Source organism: Streptopelia decaocto (genome assembly GCF_964273445.1).
Source record: "Streptopelia decaocto genome assembly, chromosome: 5".
In the NCBI taxonomy this organism is placed as follows: domain Eukaryota; kingdom Metazoa; phylum Chordata; class Aves; order Columbiformes; family Columbidae; genus Streptopelia; species Streptopelia decaocto.
In genome coordinates this window covers 60,370,693-60,390,375 of record NC_138659.1, presented here as the reverse complement: position 1 = coordinate 60,390,375, position 19,683 = coordinate 60,370,693, and the positions used below count along the sequence as shown (strand labels likewise).

Sequence of the window (19,683 nt, the reverse complement as noted above, 5' to 3'; positions counted from 1 at the left end):
TTAAAAGCAATTAAAAGAGGCAAGATCCCGCAAAAAGCTGATACATGCATGTCATTGGAAAGCGAGAGCTGTTGGCGTGTTGCAGACTCTGGTGCAACAACCCAGCCTGAGCCCTCTGGCAGGATCAAGTAGCTGATTCATGACTTATTTTGAAAAGGGCTGAAAAGGGACACGTTACCTGCAACATGTTGCCTAAGGTACTATACCTGCTTGTTGGATTTGAATACTTAATTCGCATTCTGTATTTAACAGAAGGCTGGCATTCAAATCTCATTACACACTTGACTCATTCTTTGCTTTTTCTTCCTAATCTGATGAGTATTTCCTAAATATGAAGAACGCCTGCTATTTACGAATGCAGCCCTGGTAAACAGAAAAAGCCCACCCCATCCCCTCCCAAATAATAATAATGACATATAACTCTCTTTTTCATAATAATAATAATAACAATAATAATTACAAATAAAAAGTCAGAAATGTTGTAGACCAAGTAGATTCTCATTATTAAACACTAGTGCAGTTTGGGATTTCCTTTGTGCTTTCACTGTTGGCAATTGTTGAGATGCTTCCTGTGGAGGAGAAAATGGAGAACAGAGTCAGTGCAGTGGCTTCAATAGTTTGGTCTGTATTGCTTCTCACTCCTTTTTAGGATGTGCTTGTGTAAGTGTAAAGACAGAAAAGGTTCTTAAAAGTAACACATCCTTCTTTGTATTTGCAATAAGCATAGAGCATGAGGAAAACCTGTTACTACCTGTTACAGACAGGGTTGTGAGCAGGCACAGGTGTGAGATACAGCCATTACTAACCCATATATACCTATTGCTGTTTCCAGGTTCCTACCCTGGTTGTCTAACACTGTGAGAAAAGCTGACAAACTTTAAGAAAAACTTCCTGTTACCATGTTGCAGAGAGATTTTTTCTCTGTCTCAGTGCCTCAGGCTGTGCTTGTACCTGGAGCCACAGTCATTGCCTCTCCTAATACCCCAGTGACCAACATCCTCACCCAGACTGTCAAACAAGCTCCAGACAAGGGCTGTCTCTCACCCATCACTCGCGTGTCCAGCTCTTTGTCCATCAGCTCCTCGGGGTCTGTGAACTCACTCAGAGTGATTTTGGGGGCATTTTCACTTTGGCTAACAGAGCCAATCATTTCCTGCTCCTTGTCATGCTGAACTTGGGCGTAGATGTTAATCCAAGGGATTTTCCTGTGCAGGAGAGGAAAATGAGAGGTTATATTTTGTAACACTGGGATCCTTGGCATGTCATTGATTAATCAGACTGATTAAACTGAGACCAATCCCACAAATGCAGCACTGGCAGTGCTGGAAAGTATCAGCCACAAGGATGTTTGGCTCTGAAGGTGCCATTAGCATCCACTGATTCCAACACCAGCCTAAAGCTCAAATCCCAGGCCACTCTCTTCCTATGCCGTGCCCAAAGGCACTTCTAGCTGTAAACCTAAATGTTCTGGTCCTGCCCTTTCACATGAGAAGTTGTGCTCACTGACACTGTGCACTCAGAGAACACCAGTCAACTAAGCACAATCAGCTGCAATTGCCAACTCACTCAGTATTTATTACACGATCAGTGGTGCATTGGAAACCAAAAGTAAAAATCAATTTGAGCACTACTGTCAACTGAGAAAAAAAAATTCTAGGCTTGTTTCTGTTGACTGGCCCAGACCGACTCAGTGGGAATTGCCACATCAGAAAGAGTTATAAGGAATTGGTCCTGCCTCAGAGTACAGAAAGGACTTGTACCTCATGACATCCACCCAAAGTCTATTTGTTTAACACTTCACTGCAACAACATTTTGCCATGCTACAAGTCATGAAGGTTTGCAGGGACTGATTTTTTCCCTTGCTGCTCAAGAAGCCAAGAAAGTGGATGGATTATTTCTTCTTCCTTCTTCAAAGAGAATTTGACTGCTAGAAAGATATCCTTGAAAATCAATTAGTAAGACAGATAGTTAGATAGTAAACTCTGGAGGAATGCAAGTTTAAAATGAGTGAACTGAAAGGTAATGTTAAGCATCATGGGGGTTGCTATGCTTATCTGTGTGTAGTTGCCTCTTGGAAGGTGCCTGACTTTTTTTTTAATGCCCTTAAAATGACACCGTGCCATGCAGTCCACACTGCTAAAATAAGAAAAATTCAGAGAATTTTTTCAGTTCCTTAAAGCACACAGGAGAGAGAAAGAAGATGTGTTCAAAAGAGGCTATCTAAAATGTCATCTCTTTATGCTAACCTGTCTGCTGTTGGATGTGTCAAAGATTGAAAGCAGTGGAAATTGCCTCAACTCTTATGAATTCAATAGCTCTGTGCTGATTTTACTCCAGTGAACTTCTGGCCTCAAACAACTGCTGTTCCCTGGATTTGGCGTTCTGTTCTTAACCAGCAGCAAGTCAGGACATATTTGGGGTGTTTAGCAGCAGTGAACAAACCTCATGTTGTTGTTCTTTTCTCCTATCCACTCTTCGGAACCTTCAGACTTGCCTTACAGATCACTAGAAGACATGAGCACTACACGGGGAATGTGCACATTGGATGAGAGAGTACAAATGTATTCCTATAGGATTTAAGTGCCCAGAGTATGTCTGGAGGTGTATAGAGATGTGGACATGAGAATATGCCTGGAGATATTCAAAGACTTAGTTTTGCTTCCAAACAATGCAGTGGTAGAGAAGTGATAGTCTTCTGAGCTTTGATAGAAAAGGTGAGAAAAGCTCTTCAGAGTTGTGAGGCAGAGAGCCTCCAGGTACTTCAGAGAGCCAGGTAAGAAAGAAACCGAGATGGCTATACGTATGTGCATCCATCTATCTATACCTAATCCTGCTGTGCCTTCCAGCACAGACACAGGTGGCCACAACATCCCACCACACATCTCTGAGCACACGTGTCCCAAGACACATGCACACCAATTGCCCGTTGCCCCACTATTACTCACCACCCATACATGCATAGTATTAACCTGCTATATGCTATATCTCTCAGAAAATAAACTATGTTTTTACAGATTATTTCTCTAATTTTCCCACTTCCTTCGTTTTCCACCTGGACCTCCTCAACAAGCATCTCTTTGGCAGCAGTGTTTAACATGCCTGCTGAGTCTATAACTTGATGGACTCAACGTGTCTGTTTGCAAACGAGCAAAGCACCGTTTCTATAAATTTGTAGAATTAAAAATTCATGCAGGCCCATGCTCTCCCCACAGTGTTTTCCTGTAAGCTGCAGTTCTGTATTCAGGTTGAGATCACCGTTAATCAGAAAAGTACATACTGCTAATGGACCTCTGCATCACTGAGAGCCAGAGGAAAGCTTTTGTTTTCACCTCTTTTCTCCATTAAGAATTTTTGCACGGTCTCAGTTCTGATCCATTGAGCCAGAGATTTTAGACAGAGCTGAAAAGTTGCTTTCTGTTTTGAAAAATCAAACTTAGGACACTCTGGGCATCTCAATCTTAAACTTTGTCAGTTTGACCTGCGTTTGTCCTCTTTGGGACAGAACAGATAAGAGGGGACAGCAAGTTGATGAGCTCTGGGCTAAGCAAAACCAATGCTTTAACTATTTTCCCCCTCAGTCCAGATTTGCAATACATTCCGTTTTCAGGCAGATTTTAACACGGTGGGGTCTTCCCAGCCCCGGAGCACAGCACAAGGCTGATTGCTGCTATGCTTAAGGCTCAGGGTGCTTAAGTAGAGTACAAGAGTAAGTTTTATGAGCTGTAGTAGCATAACATGACCTGGAGACTGCCAAAGCAAAGTGGATTACCAAGCTGCTCACTGCTGTCTGACAGCCAGAATATACAGATTTTGGTAAAGTCAGACTCAGCTTACGCCTCTAATACAACATGTTGCCACTGGACAGGATCTAGGCACATAGACCGTTTAACACAGTAAGTACTGAATGCAAAGTTCCTCCTAAGAAGCTCCATCTGCCTACAATATATTCTCATAAGGCAGCCCTTCAGCAAACAGACCGTTCTTATCCCTTATTTTGTTTCATAGCTTGTAGCAGCAAAGTGTCTTGGGCCAGCACAGGTCCTGCCTGCTGCCTGGAATCAAAAGGTTTATATTAACATCTGGCAAAGAAAATCTCAGCACAGATTCCCAGAGGCATTTTGATGCTAAACACAAAATTTTCTGGCTTTGAGTCTTCCACCCCTAACATAATCACAGCTGTTCCTCTGCAAGACTAAACTATTCACTTTGCAGGATATAAATGAGATACTGTTACACAAAGGCAGTTGGCCAGGTAAATATAGATGGTATGAAGACATCCATCGTGTGATTTTTGACTAAGTCTGCATTGTGTAGCTCAGTATACAGTGAGCACACAGGGTTCCCATTCCTGGTGTGTTTCAAACAGATCTGCTGAAGCAGGTCACAGCTTGATTTCTGAGCTCTGGATGAGCTTTCAGAGCACCGAGTTTGTGGTGGAAGGGGAACCATACTGGTCTAAGCCTTAGGCCAGCATAACTCGCTTTACATCTGCAATCCAGGTACTGCTCTGCCTAGATTCCTTGTAAATCACCCAGCGTGTCCTCCTCCCATACCCTAAAGTTTCTCAACTTACCTCTTGAATTTGTAGATTAAAAAAACAGCCAAGCCTACAAACACCACAGACAGCAACATCAGCATTGCCGAACTGCTATGACCTGTGCTGGAATCAACAAGGGGTGCTGCAGGAGGAAAGGCAGAGCGTTACTATTGAAAGATATTATTACGAAACACATAACTACCAGAGGCTGGAGCTCAACTCTGTCTCTGCCACATCTGCTTTATCACCACTGCATGGTGCATTCTGGTTTTGGCAGGACCAGTCAGTAGGAAACAAATTGACTCTCTTGTCCTTTGAATGCCAACCTCCTTTTCAAGACAGTGCACTCTAACATCTGCTAGTGAAAAGACACACCGAGCCATGCTAGCTGAATGGGTGATCACTCCTGTGTTAACATGCTGGACTATTTATTCGCAGGCTTTTCCAAGGACTGGGGTAGAAATGAAATTTATGAAGTGTGGCTTAATGCACGTCTGTTTCCCTTTGGATGAGCTACTTCAGAGCATCCATGAACAGCATGACTCTCATTTTCTAAGGACATATGTCTGTCTCACATGTGACAGGGATCTGGTCTTGTGAAAAGCCTCAAGGTTTGTCCTTGTATTACACTTCACACACATTTAATGGAGTCAGTTTTCATAATGTGGAAAAGTCCAAAGCAATAATCCTGGACCCAAGCACGCACTGCATTATAACATTTTGGAGATTTGATCCATCTATCCTTGATATTTTGGGGTGGGCTAAATGAAGTGTATTACTATACCTTGTTTATGCAGCTATTCCCACAGCTCATCGGAGCAGGGCGTCTGAATGGCCTGAGCACTGTGCTGAGAATCCAGAGTCTGATGAGAAGGCTCTAATGGTGCGCAAATGATTATAAGTAGCAGCTGAATGTTTTTCACTCTCCGTAAATATTTGATTTTGTTTTTTTACTGTTCTCTAGTCCTCTTCTATCACCAAGAAGACAGGGACAAAGTCTACACAAATAGAACCACTTTTGGTTCTATTGCTGAATTTTTGCACCTAAGAGTCTGGTCTGGCTGATATTCTGCTTCTAGGGCTTCTATGGACTCTTTTATGTAACAGAGCTGACTGTTTTTTCACCCGAGTCAAACACTATGGGAATGGACATGAAACAAATACAGCACCCCCACAAGGAGGAGGTTGTGAGAAGAGTTGAGCACTGTAAGCTAAATCCATACCTTGCAGTGTATTACTAGAACAAACCCAGGTGGTGAACCTGAAGACTGCAGATATTTGGATCTCATTCCCAGTTTTGCCAATTAATTCATTCCAGCCTACACCTATTGACATCTGACTCCCATCCCCAAGCAACAGTCAGAGAGTGAAGGCAAAAAGGCACTACCTGTAGGATAGGTCACAAGCCTTGGTTTAGCCCAGCCTTCAGCTTTGTGAGATTCTCATGTAAAAAGAAGCTGAACTGTATTATCATGGGACATGAATCCTAATCTTTTGGAGAGGCTGTCAGCAATGTCACATGCACAAGATCCCACATTTCAGATAGTTGCAAGGACAGTCATAAAAAGCAATGGCAAAAATAAACCCATCATCTCCTCTGTAGTCATCACTACTGTCTCAGCAATAGCTGAGAGCTTCACACTAGGCTGGCCAAAATTCTCAGCAGTACCTGAGAGCTTCACGCTAGGGTGGTTTAAAGCAAAAGGGGTGATGAAGCTTGAAGTGACTATTCATTATTCTGTGTGAAAATGGAGATAGGTAGCATTGAAATTTAAATAAGTTCTAATTTGTAGAAGTCAATATTCAGGCATGTATTCCCTGTAAGAGGCCCGAATCTTCTTTTCATGAGTACTTTGCCCCTATAAAGCTTCTCGGCTAGTCATAACATTAACAAGCCCTTTGCAATAAGGATTTGATCCAATATCCATGAGAGTTAGTAATACACCCAACTGAATTCCACAGGTACCCAATGAGGGCTTAATAGAACACCATTCACCTGAATTTTAAAAACACTTGAAAAACATCAATGCGCTAGTCAATTAAGCCATAGGGAACTCTTAAAAGGTACTTTAAATAGTTGTACAAACTGGTGCATGATGATGCCACTGCTGGATTTTGTTGTTAACACTCCCTGCTTCCACCACAGACAATGTCTCAATATGATCAGTCCTACATATCCCAGTAACACATACCAAACTGTGAGTGCTCTGATGCAGACCAGTTCTCCTGGAGTTGTCTGAAGCCTCAGGAGAACCAGAGCTACGCATTTGACTGCACACTCACCTAATGTTAACTGAGTAACATACACAATGACTTCAACACCAGGCTTCAGTTCAAACTGGACCAGGTTCTGGTTGAGAGCATTAAAAAGGATTTCTACCACCTGATGAAATAATAAGAGAGACAGTAGTTACAATACAGAAAACAGCAAGCTCTGGAGAACATTCAAGAATGCATGTAGCCTATGAATGGTGACATCTCTTACTGGATTCAGGACAAGAAGGGAAGTGAGAGATTGAGGAAGTAGAGATGGAACTGAGTGCTACTGCATGCAAGTCTCCAAACAGATGCTTTGAGACTCACAGAGCATGTTAATTAACATACGTCTCATGGGAAGCAAACCAAGAAAGTCAGCAAATTCTTATTCTTTTTTGGGGAGATAGAGAAGGAGGGAAAAGAACTAAGGATCTTTTCACACTCCCCAATGTCCTGTAAGTTTGATGTAAAGCACTTGGAAATCACTGACATACTGGTCTTTCATTGGTGGATGATGGAAATCAGGTAGTCCAGCCTGTAACACTTCTTTATTCACATTGATTCAGGACAATCCTAGTCATGTAGCTCCTATTTAAATAGGCTGTTGGGGATGAGACAATCCAGTTTTGAAGATAATTGGCAAACTTGCCGTATTTCTCTTTACTTTAGAAGAGAAGCATTGGACTGGATTTTACTCATGGCTCAGCAATCCAGCTATGTGTTCTTTGGTTGCCTCAGAGCACATACTTGGCATGTCACACTGGAGCCTGAGTTTGTTTATGCCTGGTCTGCCTAGAGCGAGTAGTTCTTATGGTCTAGGCACAACTACTGAGTAGTTCTGATGGCCTGCTCTTCAGACCAAAGCTCCTCAAGCAGAAACCAACAACAGGTGCCAAAGTACAACTGAGTGGACCATCAAATAAAATTAGAACCCTAGACTTCAGGCCCCATGGTCAGCTAGTCAGAAACCTTATCTGACATGTATGTATAATCCTGATATATGACATATTTTCACAACAGCTTGTTTGGAGGGAATTCTCATATGGGTAGATCCTACTGAACAGGATGCACATCACTCCAAGAAGATCCCTCCAGAAAGCCTTCCAAACTTTCCCACCACAATACATCTCTTCTGCACACTCACCACCATAAATTTAAGAAGCCAGCTTTGCTAGGTTGCTCGGACAAATGTACTACTCCGAGGAGACTGTCTTTGCTCAGTGGGTGACAAGCGCTTCCACAGAATTCAGCAGTCCTCTGAATTATTTAATGTTTGATCACAGAAGAGTTACTTCTCCAAGAGTAACTTGGAGATGAGGTCACACATAGGTTGCATGCAGTAAAAATGCTGCACACATTAGCTAGAGCTAAGCAGCCTTTCCAGCAGTACTTCACTCCTTCGCCTTTATGGACCTGATTTAATCACTTGGTAATTCTAGCATGAAAGCTTCAGCAGACTAGTGCTGTTGTTCCTAGCTCTTCCCTTGCCTGCATATCACTGTTGCTATTCATCATGGTAATTACCTATTTATCTAAATGGATGGATATTGTAACTTCCAAATATAGTTTGCACACGCCATTCGCTGCTGCAGAAAAAAAGAGGTCTTGTTGCAATGATATACAAGCTGAAGAGCTTTATTTATTTTTAGTAAACCTCAATGTATTATCTTGCTGCTTTGGTCTCTGGCTCTTAGCATTCCTCCAGGGAATAGAGGGAGTACATATTCAAGGTTCCTCTGGCCATAACTACTGTAATAAGGACACACCACTGATCTAGGAAGAACCACTGCTAGTAGACTGTGACATATCACAGAAAGGTACTAGAAAAGCCCGTTTTTCCTCTGAAAATCATTTTCTTTAATGCCATAAACTATACTGCCATGGTCCCAGATGCATTCAGTTCCATCACACTTATTTTAAGTTATTTCCAAAACTGCAACAGGTTAAGGAGGCCATCAATAAATGGCATGACAGGAAATGAATGTTCCATGAATCCTTCTTTCCTTACTTGCTCCAGATCAGCCTCACTGCTTTTTCTCCTCTCTGTTGTGTTTTTATGGGGCAGTATGAAGAGTTCAGCAGAAGTAGGCAGCCCAGGAAATACAGCTACCAGGATCTGTTCATCAGGGATACCAGTCACCTAAAAGAAAACAAAGAAGGAGGTCTCCAGCTGCTATTCTGTTACTGATGTTTCCATTCAGTACGGGAAACTGTGTTCCCATCAAATAGTTATTTGCCAGTTCCACTGTAGGTGTTGTGGTCCTAATGAGCTGTTCTGCCCATTTGGTGGGTCAGAAAGAAAGGTTCTTATAATTATTAACTCTGTGTCATTTCTAGAAGTACATGTAGGCTTGACAACACTCCCTGGACCCAAAGATCTCAACCCAAAGCCCAAACCTACCATGTCTCCAGATCTGAATTTTCCATATAGTCCGTCTCACTACAGAAGAATGATCCAAAGTAAGATCCAGAGAGCCTGGCTCAGTGTGACCACTGGTAAGTGTGCAACTGACAGGGACATATGAAGAAATTGCCTGCAGTTACCTTCTAATACCAGCTTAGGCAGATCCACATTTACCATACGTTAATAACTTAATGTCTCCAGTGGAAGACTTTTTACTACTGAGGCTGATCGGGAGGGCTGTGCCAGGAACTGCTCGGTTTGATGAACCAAGAGCCAGTTTGCTGAACCAAGAGCCAGTTCCACACCTCCAGCATGACCTGTCCAGTGAGGCTACTTCCCTCTCTCCCCGAATCCAAGCTGTGCACCCTCAGTGGGGCTGGAAACAGAAGTCACAAAAGGATATACAAACAAGCACTTATACATGATTTCTACTGTTGGCTGCAATCATTCATAGTTGCAACCTAATTAATTTTTTTTTTTTTTTCTGTGAATGGGACTCTAAATATAGTAAAAAGGAACAACAGTTCAAACAAATGAACCTTGTGTTTTCTCAGGATGGGAAAGCAATCATAGAATCATTTTCATTGGAAAAAACCTTTAAGATCATTGAGTCCAGCCATTAATCTAACACTGCCAAATCCACCTCTAAACCATGTCCCTATGAACCTCATCTATGTGTTTTTTAAACCCCTCCAGGGGATGGTGAATCCACCGCAGCCCCGGGCAGCCTGTTCCAATGCCCAATAACTATTGCCAGGAAGAAATTTTTCTGAATATCCAGTCTAAACCTCTCCTGGCACAATTTGAGGCCATTTCCTCTTGCTCTCTTGTTTTCTTCACCTCCATGCGCACAAAAACCCCATAGTACTGTATGTCTAGAGTGCAAGGTTAGAAGTTTCTCCTCCGTGCAAAAAAAATGAGCTTGATTTGAATATAAAAGGTGAAAGCTGTTCTTAAGAAGCATGTGCTGACAACCAAAGTGAATGCCACTTATTCTGGGCAGTCTGTGTCCTTCCCTCCCTGCCATGGTCACAGTGTGTGGGTTGAGCTCCTCTGGTCAGTGATGCTGGCTCTCCATAACCCTAAATGCTCAAGGAAGCTCTTATTAACTGTGAATATTGAGAGGGCTGCAGATGAGAAATCCTGAGCAGGAATGTAGTTTCCCTGTAAAAATAATCAGCCTCCATTTCTAACAGCAGCTGTAGCTGAAGAAAAACAGAACAAACAAAAAGCCAAAAAAACAACAGGCAAGATTTTTGGCAGAATGTTGAAAACACAAAAGCTTGCCTAAATCCATCTCCTCATTTCACATAAAACCAAAGTCCTTGGCTATTTGATATCATAAATTATTCTGTCCCCTTTCCTGCAAGAACATGAGTGCTAGTTAACATATTCTAATTAATCCCAAAGGAAGATTCAGCATCTTCCACCCACAGAAATCTCTCTTTGTCCTGTATTTTAAAGGTAAGTCTATTTTCTCTCTGAATCCTCATTTGTTGCTCCAGTTGGAAAGGGAGTAGAGATTTATAACATTCACTGGTTGCTACAGTTGGCTGCATTAGAAGGCTGAGTATCAGGAAGAGGTAAAAATATTTTTCTCATGCATCCAACATACTGCATTGTCTGTCTTCTGGGATGAAGTGGATCAGCTGTTTAACAGCACACAGTAACACTACCCAAATGTTTGGATAAGAAAGCAGTAGGTACTGTAATATCAATTTGGCAAAATAAGAATAATAATGATACTATTACAATGTAGAATTTGTAAAGTCCTCAGGGATATTAGAAGCTAAAAAGCACCACAGAAACATTAATAAAAGTAATAATAATATTTCCACAAAATTCCCAATATAGTTTATCTTTGTAAAAAGATCCAGCATATTAAGAAGCTTTTTATAGATTTAAAATTATAGCTTCATTACTGCTGTTCTTTCCCATTCTTTTAAGCTCACATGTTGCAAAAGTGTATGTATTTAGAGCCTAGTTGATGTCAGTACAGACAAGAAAACATGCTCACTTGTGCAAGAGCTCTCCTGATGACTTTGCCAATGTCTTGTCTCCACTCAGGGATATCAGGGTTATGGTAGTCCAAGTTGGGAGAAAATGACAGGAGCTGAGACTGGAAATACTCTGGAATAGAAAAACAGTATTTATGAGTACATCCATGGGTGCAGAAGACAACAGGAAGACCATAATTATCTTAGAGGGGAAAGGCTGAAGGAAGAAAAAACACTGGCTAACACTAAGCAGCACAGAAAGCCTGCAAAGAAAGAATTCTTACAAAGGTTCTCACAAAGGATGTTTTGCCCTAATGCCAACTTGTGGCTTTTCCGAGAAGAAATGGAAGCAAAAATGAGAGAGGTGGGAGGATGCTTTCCTTTCATCATGCCTCTGGGCTTTGTAACTTTGCCACTCAACTTCATTAGATTCTGCTTACAAGGAAGTTGACCAGTAAATAAGGCAGTATCTGGCTGAAATTTGCAAAGTCTGTGCAATTGCATGCATTGTGATTTGCAGAGCAAACACTTGCTGTAAGTAATGTTTTCAAAAGCAGGTATTATCTGTTTGCTCTCCTGGAGGGAAGCCATGAGCGGTTAATACCCCCAACAAATAAAAACCCAGTGGTGCTAATGACTGGCTAATCAAGCAATGGCTATTAATGAAACACTTTAAAATTACCTCCTAATTGACTGATTGCAGGAAGGAGGAAAAATCTCCTAGACTTCAAGTACGGAACAATTTAAATTTTTCTCCAATTCCAACTCTCCCCTCTGGTGTCACCAAAGACCAAGCCTGGAATCCTTATGACAACCCTGCACAATGGATTTGGGCCAGTGGAAGGCACAGATTCAGGATGGCAAACATACTGAGATGCAAGTTCCCAGGGTAGAAGACTCTCCTTTCTGTTTTTGGAGATGTGCTGTGCGTCACCTTGAAGCACCTGATCTCCAGATACTTCAAATAAGCACCATTAATCATTTGTAAGAAGGTACCAGTTTTAGATTAAGATAAACCAGCAAGCCTATAAATGAGGAAATCCACAGAATAGCAGGGATGTGCCAGCACAGTGTTTATGTTACATCTTTTGCAAGATCTGTTCTTTCTAGATGGTGCAGTATATTTTCAAATAAAACAAGCCATCAAAGACAGCAGGGAAACTCAAGTTCTGAAGGCTTAACCCAGACTCTGATACATAAAGCCTTTGACTTTTCAACCCTCAGTACCATGTCCAGTTTATTTTTTGAGTAAATTCTGGTGTATTAATCACAATGCAAGAAAAACCAAAATAAATCTCCACTGCTAACACTGGAAAGCCATGCATTCTTGTCTAGAGCCATAACAACTTAGGACACAGATTAGGATACAAATTTAGCAAAGCACATGTTTACTAAAGGTATCACTCATTTATGTACTCAGACTTGAACCAACCACCAGACTGGGGGTCTGGAAGGACTCCTTCCTTAGACCAGGACAGTCTGCAGCATGACGCTGCATAGAACTATTTGGACATTGCAACTGGATCAGTTTCTCTTTGTGATAAATCCCAAAGGTTTTAATTTTTTAAATAGAATGGCAACATTTCTTACAAAGTGTTTAAAAACAGTGAGGAGCATTCTGTGGGACCTACCAAGACCTTTACTTCACAACTACAAAGATCATCTGTGTGGTCTCCTCTCAGATATGCTTGATTCAGGTTTATTCCAGAAACTAGTGGAAAGATGCAAGCTTCCCAGAAGTAATTACTGCATTTTGCAGTGCTCAAGATGATCAAGTAGAGGGTTACTCATATTTGCTAATAGCTAGTTTGGGTATTGCTAAATCATATTAACAAATTATAAAAATCCATTGCATTTCACAGCCAGGCAATCAATAAATATCTATTTAGCTGGTTGTTAAATCTGAGCATACAGTTTTCCAGGCACCAGCAGGACATTTATTTATATTTAATTACTGAAACAAGAAACACATAGTTCAGTCATGCAGTATACCTTCTGTTATTTAAAGCCTATGTCTCAATAAAACTTGCTGTCCAAAGAAAAGTTTGCCATCAAATACTCGATGCCAATAACTTGGTGAAGAAAATTAAGACTAGCCCAGGGTGGAAATCATTCTCTAGAGAGATTTCAAAAGTCCTGGCCAAAACTGCTGAGAGTGCCCTTCCACTCAGCCTTTATCAAGCCCCAAACTGGGTGAGCTCTGTGGTTTGTCAAAGGGTGCTTTTTGGAGCTCATGATGGACAGAGCTGGCAAGAACATACCAAATATGACCCACAGGGAAGTCCAGTGGACACAGTCAGACCTCCAGCTGCAGCATGGAGGCTGGGCAGAGATACCAACAACAGAGTCATTTCTGTCCCCTGTTTCCCAGACCCCTCCTGTTTATCCAGTCACTGTATGAAGAGAAACAGGAGCTGTAATCAGGCCACCCCTGACTCTTTCCACAGCTAGGAAGGAGGGGGAAGGCAGTCTGGCTACAGCTCTGAGTGTTTTTTCTTTCAGGAGTTCCCAGTCAGAGTGTACAGACAGACCACCAGGCAGAGGAGACATCAGCCACTATGCTACAGTGCTGAGCTTATGAAGTTGGCTCGCTGCTCCATCCAATTCACTTCTGTATTGTGTGATCACAAAGTATCTGAGTTACTTTGTTGGCAGCTTGTCTTCAGAGGTTCCTCCAGGCATTAGGGAGTTCATAAAGTTCATTTTGGTTTAGCAGTGACTGACTGTTCTTCACCTATAGATACCCCTGAGAGATTTGGATGTAAAAGGCTGAGAGTACCGTGCACTGCGACCTCCTTGGTGTCCTGGATGAGGCTGTTGCCTGCAGAAACCTGCACAGTGACCGTGTTCATCCCCTCCACAGTGAAGATGTAAGAGATGCTGCTCTCCAATGTGATGAGGGGCTGCAACAGGTAAACACAGATGGTGATGTCAAAAACAGTATGAGGATCACAACATACACAGGATTAATCCACCAGGCCATGACATACTTCCTCCCTAATACAGAAATGGCGCTCCAAGCCTGCATATCTTGGTTAGGCCTAAATGTGGCCCAAACACCACCCAGTGAGAATACTCCCATTGGCAAAGATTTCTCTCACTTCAGTACATGCTTCCTGAAACATTCTTCCAGTGAACTGCAACCTGTTATACTCTGAACACCTCAGTAGAGCGCAGTCAGCAATTGCAGAGTTGGCGCTGCAGAATGCAGTGTTGCATGCACACTCAGCACAGCTGCTACCTCATCTGTACAAAACATGATCCAGCTCAAAACAGCATTTGAACATAAACCAACAATGCAGATGCTTCCTCAAACAATCCATATTGTTCAGATTCAGAACCAGCCCTTGCTCTTATGAGCACAAATCCACCTAACTCAGAATCTCCTCAGGATAGAGCGAGTGCACCCAGCATTGCCCCGTCCACATTTTGAGCCTGTAAGCTAGCTCCAACCTTAAGCTGGCAAACCATGCTAACAAGGCCAAATGCATGGCATAATACCTGCTGACACTGCTGTCTGAATGTGGCTGAATGCTTTCCGGAGTAAGGTTGACCTGCATTTAGCCAGCTCAGGTCCCTGGCAGAGGAGGCTGGCTTTATCTGCACCTTCTCAAACAAAAATGTCCTTGATAGCACTACAGCTCTCCTCTTCTCACACTGATACACATCTAGATGAGAAAAGTGCACCATGTTTGGGAAGAGAGATTTGCATATTGAAAATCAAAGGTCTAGTCTTAGTGGTGCCATTGATCTGACAACTGGTCTATAGACAAATCTCTTGGTTTAGATTAAACCATTAAAATGGAAATAGTGATACTAGCGTCCATTGCAAAAGCACTTAGAGGTCTAGGAGAACAGATAACACCATTGTACCTTTGCTATCATTCCTTCACCATATTGCCAGTTCATTTCCACAGGAAAACCCCTAAACATGCACCATCCAGCTCTCACACTTCATGGCATTAGACCACCAGTTTGCCTGAATTTCACAGCAGTGGCCATATTATGCCATTTGCATAGACAAAATTTCCACTGGCATAGACCAGGCTGGCAAACATATTACCCCCAGTGCAGAATGGCACGTTCCTTTGATTCCTTCATCCATGAGCTAAAAAAGCAGTAGAAAAAAAAAAGATCATAGGGGACTCAGAGCAACTCAGCAAGGGTGTCAGCTTGTGCTAGTCCTGAGGCCTAGCTAACATATACTTAGATATACACACATACTGCACAAGTAGAATAGGCCTATATCAAACTGCAGTGGTATTAGCAGTCTTCCTGGACATTACAGGTTGTGATTTTGCAAAACAGCAGATAAGAGGAACCAATCTGGCCTTTAAAATTTCAGTTTTTCCTTTTTGTATGTGTATATGGTGGACATTCCATTATCATGGATGATTTCACCTCCATCATGGAGTTTTAATATTAAGCCAGCTCCTTAATTTTAATTCAAGCACCAAGACCTGGAAACTAAATTAAATCAAGTAGTTTAAGGTTCATTTGCTCAAACCTATTAGACAGCTGGACACATTCATTAAACTGGACCTGTGTTAATCCAAGCAAATTGGCCTTTGGGTATACTACAAAAATTAGCACAGTAGAAATGTCGTACAATGGTTCCAACAGGGTGGGAAGGGCAGGAGAAGAACCTCAGCCGATCATTTGAGTCTAAGACAACACCCTTCTGTACAGCAGCACAGAGTGCATGTTCATGAGACTGCACAGTGACACGACACATCTGGTTCTGCCTGGGATGCCCACAGGCTGAACAGGAAAAGAAGCTGCAATCCCTCAGCATGGAAGCACAATATATCACCTAGCAATACCAGTCACTATGCACAATATTGCACATCTCATCTTGTAATTCACACACAAATCAGTGTCCCCATCTTCCACCTGTACTAAAAGCATCACAGTTTGCCCTGAATGAGCACAGAGAAGGATCTGACATGTGTTAAACATGCCAGAAGGAATCTTGATGTGATGCAGATTGTTGTTCTAAAAAAAAAAAAAAGGTGGCTGCTGCTGTTACGTCTATATCCTTTGCCATACTTCTGTCAGAGCTGAAGTACATTTCATGAGGTAGTTGGAGATAAAGCTTTGCCTTTGATTTGGACACAGGTAGAGTGGCACCACCTTTACTAATCTACACCTCAACAGATTTCAACATGTACAGTCACTCCAGGGTATCACCAGGATCAGCTGCTCCATGTATAGCTTTGTCCAAAGCATCCATCCCAAACACATCCGCATCTGCTTGTAGTCTGTTGCCTCTGGGCCTGAAACAGATTACTTTCTATTTAAAAAAAATATATTTCTTTAAGGCCCTATTCACAACCAACTTCTTTATTAAAGACAAAAGCAATGGCTGGAAAACTTGACACCTGGATGGCTTAATCAGATGATCAAGGTACCAGTACCTAAATGTTTCATGTACTTCAGTGGCTGTCCATGTGTGAGCAGAGCCAAAACTATCAGAACTGTAATGTGATCTTGCATCCCACTATTTCAGTGCAGTATAATCTATGTGGAATTCTCTGGTACTTGTCATGGACTCGATGTGTGTATGTGGGTGGTTGCCACAGCTCAGCCAGGGCACAACAACCTGCCGAGTTATAGTTAGTGGTTTATGTTCCTGAGCTCCTCTGGTGCCTGGATTAGCTTTCCACAAAAAGAGGTGAGTTCTTACACTGAGCTTCCTAACTTGAGGTAAAATCCCAGTAGACACAGCATTTACTGTTGTGGTTTTTTTTTTCCTCCTGCTCCTGTTCATAGCTAGGGTAAGAGGTTAAAATGCAAGAACTTTGTCAAAGAGAAAATAAAATCCTGGTGTATCTGCTATTTTTTATTTGAAGTCCCATATTTCATGTAAAATCCTCATTTTTTTTTCTATTGTGATCTCACCTCAGTGCCCATCTTCAATTGCAACTCAATAATGTAGACAATGATGTGATTTAAATTGCTTTTGTAAATAACAGCAGATACTACACTGCAAAATTACTGTCTGTACATTTCACAATGTAATAATGGAGGACATTCCCTATGTGTCAGCTGTCTCGCTCTTTAAGCCTGTAATAAAAATCGTAGCTAATAAGCAATCCTGCTCTTTCCATTTGAAAGCATGGCCTCAACTTGTAGTTTCACTTAAATCTGATTATTGATTAAAAAGTTCTTTATAATAATTTTTGGCTAATAATTTGAAAATTCCCTACAAACAAGTCTCACGTCTGTCTCCAATACACCCAAGACTTTGAACAATAGTCACAGATGGACACAAACAATTCATTGAGAGTCTCGCTTGAAATTCTAGATAGAACTGGTTATTTGAACACCAACAGCTTTAAAATATTGTGTTGGAATCCAGCATTATATACTGCATACTGGTACATAATGGAAACTCCCATGGTTATTTGAACACCAGCAGTTTTTAAACGCTATGTTGAAAGCCAGTATTATCCCATATATAGTGGGATATATATATTCAGTTAAGTTGCAAGTGAACACTGGTAAGAACAGTGGTCTTCAGAGCTCAGTAGGGCTGATAACCAGATCTAAAAAAGTAGTGACTCCCAAGAACAATATGAGACAGGAGGAAATAAACTCACAAAAGTTAAAGTTCAGATAATGACAAACCCTTTTTAGATGAAGAAAAAACTAAAACATATACTAAGCAGAAGCAAGAAGTTTTTATTAGGGTTGGGAGAGTTCCTTGTTTGGTGCAACAAGCTAAGGAAGGAAAAAGGAACCAAAGGGTAGTTGTACCTTGGTGTTGTTGCCAAACCACCAGAAGTAGGTGAGTGTGCCTGCCTGGCTGGGCCAAACTACTGCAGTAATGTTGACATCCTTATTTCTGATGGCGACAAAGGGGACACTCAGATGGACGTGCTCCACTGGACCTGAGGGATGAGAGAGTCCATTATTAGAGGCTTTGAGTTAAATCCTCCCTGTGCAGTTGTGAACAGCACAGATATTTCCTTCAAATAAATATGTCAGTAGTGAGAGTCTGTTGTAGCAATGCATGAGATTTTTAGAAGTCAGTAAGCAAAAGAAAAAGATACCAGATTAACAAACATAAATGCATACATTGTTTTTTTTCCTCACTCTTCATTCTAGGGGAGTCAGAAATACATGTTTTGCACAGTGCTCATTTCAGACAGAGTCAGCACTGTGTTTAAAAGAACTGTTTAAATGAAGTTTAAGGGAGAACACTGAACTGGATTTGCACTGGATACGGCAAACTGCTATTGAAAGCTTGAGGGATAGGACACAGAGAGAAAAAAAGGTGTTTTCTTGATAGTATATCCACTGAGCTACCCAGCTTTGTGGGAAAATCATTTTAGCCAAGATGATTTAAATCTGATTATATATGAAACATTTATGGTTTGATTAAGTACACCCTGACAGTTTTTTAGGTCTCCAAAAGAAAGATTAATGATTTTGGAAATCCCTGGTATCTTTTTGACTTGGGCCTGACCTTGAGAAGTCTTTAGGGAGTCATTTACCACTAGCCAAAAAGTCAGGAACTACTTGAAAGATGTGTGCATTGGCACATCAAAGCATTTAACTGTCAGAAGATCATGTTTCTGAAAGAGTTAAAAAATAACAAAGTTATCAATGCAAAGTTGTGTCTGATAAACGTCCAGTGTTAGTCCGGTGTGTGAAGTCCAGAATTAAAAAGCCACTTCCTCTCTAGAAAAAAAAAAAGTGTAGAAAATACTAAGGTTTCACTTGGTAGTTTGTTTTAAGCTTTTACCATCTCCATTGTTTTGCTCCTTGTTTGATTTTTTTGGTTTTACTGGTACTGAATTTCAGCTGATAACTGCTGCACATTAGACTGTGTTACTGAGTCTCTCTAGATGGTATCTTACAAAACAAAGCAAGCTGATAGACTAGCACTGTGAGAAGGAAAGCATGAAATAAAGAGTAAGATTTAATTCTTTTTCTAATAAGACATTAATTCTGGGAAGTAGGAAATTTGCTGATTTCAACTGAGACAATCTTCTTGTGTTACCTCTCAGCTCATCAAGCATGAAATGGGGACATTAATCACTTCTCCACCTGCTTGGACTACGAGGATTTTTGAAGAGCAAGAGCTGTTCTTTTACCACCAGAACACAGAGCTCTGAGCACAATGGGACACTATTCTTGGCTATGGCTCCTTAAAACTTATTATTTTTTGTTCTCCTTTTCCCAAGGGGTCTCTACCAGCAAATCACTCCTGATATCTGCCCATAGCAAGTACTCTGAGTTCACGAGAATAGCAGGTTCCCTCAAATATTTTCTGACAGTGCATGAAAAAGACTAATATCTTCACTTCCTTTAAATGAAGGGGTGAGCAGCTTGACCGGAGATTCCAGAAAGGTGAAAAGGTTGACAGACCACTGATAAAGCTGCAGGATAGAAAACTACTGTTGCTTGAGGTTAAGGAGCTGCTTTGCCTTTCCACAGCCCCCCAGCACAGGATTCCAGCAGCAGCCACATTGTATAATAA

At 41.5% G+C, this 19,683-nt stretch overlaps 1 protein-coding gene across 1 annotated transcript in view; it reads right to left on the bottom strand.

The window, feature by feature from the left end:
• Positions 1-504: 504 nt before the first annotated feature.
• The window catches only part of SORCS3 (sortilin related VPS10 domain containing receptor 3), a gene marked incomplete at its 3' end in the record, with an annotated part of 288,234 nt that continues 269,055 nt past the window's right edge, over positions 505-19,683 (bottom strand). The window contains exons 20-27 of the mRNA XM_082053085.1: positions 17,955-18,088; positions 13,975-14,098; positions 11,216-11,328; positions 8,803-8,934; positions 6,822-6,921; positions 4,575-4,680; positions 1,045-1,205; positions 505-569 (exon numbers count right to left, since the gene is read on the bottom strand). Coding sequence (XP_081909211.1) covers positions 505-569; positions 1,045-1,205; positions 4,575-4,680; positions 6,822-6,921; positions 8,803-8,934; positions 11,216-11,328; positions 13,975-14,098; positions 17,955-18,088 — 935 coding nt within the window. The remainder of the gene's footprint in view (positions 570-1,044; positions 1,206-4,574; positions 4,681-6,821; positions 6,922-8,802; positions 8,935-11,215; positions 11,329-13,974; positions 14,099-17,954; positions 18,089-19,683) is intronic.